The sequence below is a fragment of the Carya illinoinensis genome, chromosome 5, assembly GCF_018687715.1.
Source record: "Carya illinoinensis cultivar Pawnee chromosome 5, C.illinoinensisPawnee_v1, whole genome shotgun sequence".
Classification (NCBI taxonomy): Eukaryota; Viridiplantae; Streptophyta; class Magnoliopsida; order Fagales; family Juglandaceae; genus Carya; species Carya illinoinensis.
In genome coordinates this window covers 45,521,792-45,529,620 of record NC_056756.1, presented here as the reverse complement: position 1 = coordinate 45,529,620, position 7,829 = coordinate 45,521,792, and the positions used below count along the sequence as shown (strand labels likewise).

The 7,829-nt window shown below is 35.1% G+C and overlaps 1 protein-coding gene across 1 annotated transcript; it reads left to right on the top strand.

Moving 5' to 3' along the window:
* Positions 1 to 763: 763 nt before the first annotated feature.
* On the top strand, positions 764 to 6,227 carry LOC122311420 (probable protein phosphatase 2C 15). The gene is made up of 9 exons (XM_043125975.1): positions 764 to 1,330; positions 1,720 to 2,047; positions 2,363 to 2,534; positions 2,651 to 2,804; positions 2,881 to 2,944; positions 3,101 to 3,208; positions 3,299 to 3,424; positions 3,577 to 3,809; positions 5,833 to 6,227. Exons 2-9 carry the CDS (start codon positions 1,829 to 1,831, stop codon positions 6,050 to 6,052), a joined length of 1,296 nt encoding a protein of 431 aa, XP_042981909.1. The 5' UTR covers positions 764 to 1,330; positions 1,720 to 1,828; the 3' UTR covers positions 6,053 to 6,227.
* The last annotated feature ends 1,602 nt before the right edge of the window (positions 6,228 to 7,829 follow it).

Sequence of the window (7,829 nt, the reverse complement as noted above, 5' to 3'; positions counted from 1 at the left end):
GTGTTTTCAGAATAGGTATTGTAACGACAGTGATATATATTTATTTTTTTAATTTCTTAATCACTCATTTTTTAACACATAATATATCATAACTCATCACAATAATTGGTTGTGTATTTTGGAATTATTCTATTAAGATTAATTTACTCCTTATTTTAAAGTCTTTTATCTCAATTATTATTAGTCATACTTATATATTAGTCATAATTAAAAGATATTAAAAAAGTAATATTTTATTTTATTTTGATCTAAAAGGGATTGTTTTAATTTCTAAATTAAGATAACACACCGAGATGAATTTAAAAAATAATCTAATTAATAGTGATAGAAAGTTGTACCATATTAATCCATCATTTTCTTTACTCATCTAATTTATATCGAAATTTTATAATAATAAATATAGAATTTTATATAATATTTTAAATTTATTTTATAATAATAATATTTATATTTACGAAATATTTTATGATTAAAAATTTTATCTTTTTAAAATTATATGTCACAATCCTACCCTTAACACTTTTCATCTGATTTTAATTATAATTGTAAATATATATAAGTATCGTATAATTTATTTCTATAAAATAAATAAATATAAAATTTATATAAAAAAAATTAAATTTTAAATAATAAAATCTATCATCTTTCAACATAACTGCGTAATTTATGTTCTACGACTCTCATTACTTTTTTATATCTTTTAATTTTTTTGAAATAAAGAATAAAAATACACTGTAATCATATTGGATTAAAATCTCTTAATATTGGATTAAAATCTTTAGCAAACTTTCTGCAACTGTAAATTTTCTTTCGCCGGAAAGTTCTAGAATCTGTAGTTTTTCTCGGAAAGTAAAGGGGTACGGACTTCGAACCGACTTTCAGTAACGTGGGCTAGACTCAGCAAGGAGGCCACTTTCTCTGCTTCTTTTCACCTTGAATTTAAAATATCGTTTGCTGCACCAATTTTCCAAGAACTTCTCTTTCTTTATTTTTTTTACCCGAGAACAGTTTATGAGAGCATTGTTTGCTTGTTGGCGGTGTTTGTTGGAGGAAAACGTTGTGAAGCTGACCTTTTGATTTCAATGCCTTTTTTATTCTCTTCTTCTCTTCGTCTCTAAAAGTGTTATCTTTTTTATATTGAAGCATTTTGGGGGCGGTGCGATCTTACAGTTCATATCTTGTCATCACTACGCGTTGCCTCTCCGTGTTGATTTTCTTGAAAGTATATAAAGTTCTTGAATCTTCTTCTTCGTTTTGCTCTTGTTGCTTTGTGTCGCAGTCAGATCTGAGTTTGTGTTTGGTCTATACGCACATTTGGACATTCTCGCGGGTAATTGTTTTCACATTCTCTCTCTCCCTCTCTTCTCCTTGTCCGTTGCAATCTTTATTCGCTGTTTTGTTGCCGGGAAAACTTCGAAAAGGATTACAAAAGAAAAACAAGAAGAGAATGTTTCATTGTTTTCTTAGAAAATCTGAGGACTCTTGCTTAACTCTTGAATTTTAGGAGTGAAAGTTTCCATTTTCAAAGAAAAATTTATTAGTAACCAGGCTCAGCCTTGAGAATTATTGTTGTTGGACGGATCAAATTATATTATTTATGCGTTTGCACTTGCTTAGTTGCTTATTTATTCTGTCTAGTCTTCTTCGCTGTAGATATATGGGTTGGTTTGTTTACTTTTGGATCTTAGATTAACATCTTTAAGTCAATTATGAATGCAGATCAGCAGGTGGGAAATCTTGAGGCTGATCATATTTGAGTTTTTATAGTTTAGTATGCTCTTGAGTCAAAGATCACTAGCTTGAAGGCCTTGGGCGAAGACTTTGTTGTATGAAATATATGGCGTCAGGCGAAGGGAGGCGCCATCGCCACAATCTAGTGCCTCTTGCTGCATTGATCAGCAGAGAGATGAAGAGTGAGAAGATGGAGAAGCCCACTGTGAGATATGGGCATGCGGCTCAGTCGAAGAAAGGGGAGGATTACTTCCTGACTAAGACTGATTGCCAGAGAGTCCCCGGAAATTCTTCATCAACATTCTCTGTATTTGCGGTAATGCTCGCCCTTTCGCTCTGTAATTCTATTTTGCCGAGCCACATGAACCGGTACTTCCGTTTTCAGAGTTGAGCCATGATGTTAGCATTGATTTTATTACTTTTCGGCCTACATATTACAATTCAATGCTCTTCAATTGAAAGTTCTCTCCTCTCTTAAGCTTTAAGAATAATTTTCTTACTTCTTACATATATAAAAAAAAGAAGAAAAGTATTTTTCTTACTTCTAAGACCGATGCCTTTGGTGAATCGCATTTCAATGCTGATGAGAAAGAGTGAAGCTGGATGATCATTGTTTTCTTCTGATATTCAGATCTTTGATGGGCACAACGGAAATGCTGCTGCCATTTTTGCAAGGGAACATCTATTGAATCATGTGTTGGGTGCTATGCCCCGAGGACTTGGTCGGGAGGAGTGGCTCCAAGCTTTACCTCGTGCATTGGTTGCTGGCTTTGTGAAGACTGACAAGGAATTCCAGAGCAGAGGCATGGAAACTGGCCTCTTTACTTTCTTTTGTTTGTCTTTTTACTTGCAGTCCGAGTGTATTTATTATGCATGATGATCAACTAATTTTTTCTTATTTCCATCCGATTATCTTCAGGAGAAACATCTGGAACCACGGCTACATTTGTAATAGTTGATGGATGGACTGTGACTGTTGCATCTGTTGGAGACTCACGATGTATTTTAGATACTCAGGGTGGCACTGTTGCTACCTTAACTGTGGATCATAGACTTGAGGAGAATGTAGAAGAGTGGGTATCTATTTGAAAGCCCTTAATTATCATGTTTTCCTGGATACACTTTGTAATCTGTTCTTCATGGTTGCAGGAGGGAACGTGTTACAGCGAGTGGAGGTGAAGTGGGGAGGCTTAGTATTGTTGGGGGTGCCGAGGTAAGATGTGTGTGTGTGTGTATATATATATAATTTTTTTTTTTTCTAGAAAACTGCAGAACTATATTCTGTTGGTCTTAAAGATTACAGATGTTCTTCCCCCCAGTTATGTTATATGTTATCATGGGGCAATATATGACCTTTTAACTCTTGCAGATTGGTCCCCTCCGTTGTTGGCCAGGTGGTTTATGCCTTTCTAGGTCAATTGGAGACATGGATGTTGGGGAATATATAGTACCGATACCATACGTGAAACAAGTGAAGGTATTTGTTTATTGTTCTTTTTACTTAATTTTGTATATGCATCATTTCTGTCCTCGGCATAAATCCTAATATTCTTATTTTGTATAAAAGCTCTCAAATGCAGGCGGGAGGCTTATAATTGCATCTGATGGCATCTGGGATGCCCTATCTTCGGAAATGGCTGCAAAAAATTGTCGCGGGTTGCCTGCCGAACTTGCTGCTAGGCAAGTTGTGAAGGTGATTAAATTCTTCACTGTGCTATATCTTCTGGCAAGTCCTGCCTGAATTACCATGTCCTTCTGGTCAGTATTTTAGCACAAAGGAGGTTAATATTATTCTTATGCCAATCTAATGCTTATCCATATTATATTTGATGGAATCTTTTTTAGGAAGCCTTGAGAACAAGGGGCTTAAAGGATGATACAACTTGCATAGTTGTTGACATAATTCCTCCTGATAATTCGGTACAGCCATCAAGTCCTCCTAAAAAGCAGAACAAGCTGAGAGCTCTATTTTTCAGGAAGAGTTCACGTAGTTCTGTTAATAAACTGTCAAAGAAGCTATCAGCTGTTGGTATAGTGGAAGAATTGTTCGAGGAAGGCTCAGCAATGCTTGCTGAAAGGTCAGTATTTTTTGGAAAGTTTTGATGTTTTAATGAACTATTAAGCTTACAATGGTGCACTGCTTGCTGATATCTTTTTTCTAGTCCATCTATTGCAGCTTCTCTCTTGTTTGGATTTACATGGCTATAATGGGCAACTCTATGTAGCTATAATGGGTAGATGTAGATTTTTGTCTGAAAAAGAAGGCATCTATGTGCAACAATCTAATTTCTTTTTTTGATATGGAACATTTTAATATCTTAAATGAAAAAGAATAGGATGGAGAATGATGGACAGGGAAAGACGGATCTTTTATTCTATTATCTCTTTCTGATGACAGTGATACTTGTGTTGTTAAGTTACATATATCCTTGATGAGGAAATAGTATTGCTTACTGCATTGCTAACTTTATCGACAATGCTCTTGGAGTGTATATGTGGGCAACGCTCTTTTAGAAAATATTTATGTAGAATGGTTTAGTGGACTGTAAATTTTGTTTTGTATTCGTACAACGAATAGAAATGAGTTTTTGCAGTTAAGCAGATGTTAGTTTTAAAATTTGTTTAGGTCATGACCTCTGTATTGCTGCATTGTTGCTGCCGCAGAAGTTCTAGAAAAATTTCAATCTGATTTTCTCTGTGCTGTTAAATAACTTTTCTGCTTGTGCTTTTGTACTGAATTTCACCTCTTCAAATGGTATTTTTCACTTGGCTGGAACCAGTATCTGAATCCTAAAATTGGATTCTGCCTTCACAGAGGGTGCGTTGCACTCTCCCTTTCCTCTAGTCCCCAAAACCTTGTTATTTATGAGGTTCAGGTCATCACATTCTTAACCCAGTTTGCATTGGTATAAGCCTTAATAACCTTTGGAGCATGGCTGTGGTAGAGAACTCTTTTAGGAGAGACTTCAAGAATTTTTAAATTTGTCTAGTATTAGTGATTTAAGGAGCACGCATGATCAGCATGGAAATTCCACTTAGCAATTTCCGTGTCTGAATGTGGTTTGAAAGTTGATTTAATGTCTGCCCAGGTCCTCGACCCATGAGGTCATGATGCTCTATAGGATATATGCTAGTTAGCTTGTTTCATTTTATCTCTACCAACAATTGCTTTACATGATATTGCATCCTCAACTACATTATCTTAGCGAATCTAAATGCTTAAAGACCTAAATTTCATTTCCTATTAATTTGTCTACTGGTTAATTACCTGCATTCCTGTTATGTTGAATTCAAAATATAAGATTCACCTGGTTCTTAATACTTACAATGATATCAAAATTTTCATGAAACATCCAGTTCCAAGGTTGGGATGTTGTTGCTCTGACCATTCTAGCTTCTTGTGAACTTTGACTCTGTCAACATGACTGTCTGACCCAAATTCTAATTACTGTTTGGTCCTAGGTTAGAAGTTAAATAAACAGCAAAGTTAAGCTGAGTCATGGATTGAAGACGAACCATACCTACTTCTCATAAAATTGCACCCTAACTTTGAATTAAAGGTGTACTTGAGAAGAAAAATATGCCCAGAGAAACTTTTGTATTCCAGAGTATGGCCAAACTGCTGATATATGTATTTAAAAATTTACTTTTGATCTAATTGGGTTTTATAGTCTTGTCTGTGGAAGGGTGCACATGCACCGCGTCTGGCACATTATTTTGGTAGGTCAAAATTGAGATGAGCTTGAGTAACCAAATCGATCTATTTTGCATGGTAGTTACTAATTAAAACTTGCATGATCTTCTCCAGCCCTCCCAAAATGATCCCAGGTAGGGACCTGTATGCATGTGGGAACTTTTAGTTTTATGTCTTGAATTTTAGCTTGACTTTGTAGTTTGAGTTCAGTGCCTGATGTAGTTTACCTCTCCATGTTAGAATATGCTTATTATGGGAAACTGGTGTTCTTGTTTGCTTCCCTGCAGTAGTCTTTAATTTGTTTGCCTTTTCAGTTTGCATCTCAGTTTCTAATAATATGAACTCATCTTATGAGATTTTTTTCTTGTATTACTGGGTCACACGAGAAATTATTCTCATTTTTTCAGACTGGGAAATGATGAGTCCACAGGCCAATCAACATCTGGCCTTTTCGTCTGTGCTGTATGTCAAGTTGACCTTGCTCCGAGTGAGGGCATCTCTGTGCATGCCGGTGCCATCTTCTCCACCAGCACAAAACCTTGGCAAGGCCCTTTCCTTTGTGCAGATTGTCGTAATAAGAAGGATGCAATGGAAGGAAAACGCCCTAGTGGTGTTAAAGTGGTGTAGCTCATACATTGTTTTACTCTATTCTTTACCTTTTAGTTCATTTTTTTTTTAATTCTCAAATTTCGTAGGCCAGCAATTGTTTGAATCTTGCTATGATATTGATCAAATGTATATGTCAGATCTGGGAATAGTAAGATAGTTTTAGCATTCAAGTAATAGAATGTTTAAGGAGCAACTGGACTGAGTTTGGGGTGTCTTCTTGAAATTAAAATTAAGGCGCTGAATGCGATGGTTGTAGTTGGATGCTTAAGCCTAACAGACTACCCAGTGCTGGTCTCTCCCATGTATCCTGGGATGGGTGGCTTGGGGTGTCCGGCGGGCCGCTCTTAAAGAGTTGAGTTTGCACACTTGTGACTGCCAAACCGTGACTCTTGGTCTGGGTACCTAGTCAGGCCTAAGGGGCCTTTTGGAATTTACATTGTTTTGCTCCCTTGTGCAGGTTGTATTTTTGCAAACTATTACAGTGAGACTTCCAACTTTCCTAGACTTTAGGATTCTGTGTCAAAGAGCTTTACGAAGGAACTCTGGTATTAGAAGGAACAGTAAATAGATATAAACATGTCTTGCGAAGGACTCGCCCATAAAATTTGGATACAAAAAGTACACAATCTATCTCACTTAATTATTATAACTTTATTAAATTTTCACATAACATATAATAAATAATTCAAAATTTTCAAATCTCAAAATAATAATAATATTTTAATAATAATTTATTTAACTTCTAACTTTCATTTCAATTTACTATTTCAAACTTCACCTTTTATGTCAAAATACCAGAGGTGGAAGGGGGAATTCTGACTTCTCTCTTCAAGGCCTGGGCAAAAAATGTAATGGACCTAGCCCGTCCGATAGTACCGATCCAATCAATCCGATAATTTAGGATTAAAATTAGATGTGGGTTGGACATCGTTTAACCTGTTGTCTATATGACGAAGAGAAATGATATTTGCAGTCGTAGTTATGCAAGCAGCATGTAGTCGTTTTGAAAAAAATGAATTAATATGAGACTTACGTAAAAAAAAAAATTAACTTTTTAATCGTGGATTTCACTCTTTTTTAAAGCGATTGCGCGGTATTTGTAATTCTACAATTGTATGTAGCATTGCTCATTTAACGAAATCGTAGCCCGATTTCATTTCTCTCTCCTGCAAATAAAAACCGTTCACGTGTATATATATCTCTCCAATACTGTTAGATACAACCGCCCTGCATAAACAAGGGGGTAACCGGCTAGCCTATGTGGAAGAGAAAAGAAAAAGCCAACAAAAAATAAAAAGAAGCAAAAATGCAAACAGAAAAAGGAAAGAACAAAAAAAAAAATTAATAATAATAATATTTACAGTCTTGGTTGTGCAAGCGACGTACAGTCGTTTTGAAAAAAATAAATTAATATGAGACCCACGTGAAAAAAAAATAACTTTTTAATCGTAGACTTTACACTTTTTTAAAGCGATTGTACAACATTTATAATTTTACGACTGTATATAATATTTCTTAAAAAAAAAAAACATAAAAGGAAGAAAGCGGAAAGCAAAGCAAACACGCATTTCTCAGATTTCATTAAGAAATCTAACATATTTCTCCACAATCCTTGAAGCACGCACTGATACGTTGAAGCATTTCTCAACCAAGAAAAAAAGAAATCTATCTCAAGCATTTCTCAACCAAGAAAAAAAAAAAATCTATCTCTTAGATTTCATCATTAACATATTTCTCCCAAACCCATTTTCTAGATTTTTTTCAAACCCATTTCCTAGATCTTTTCCAAACTCAT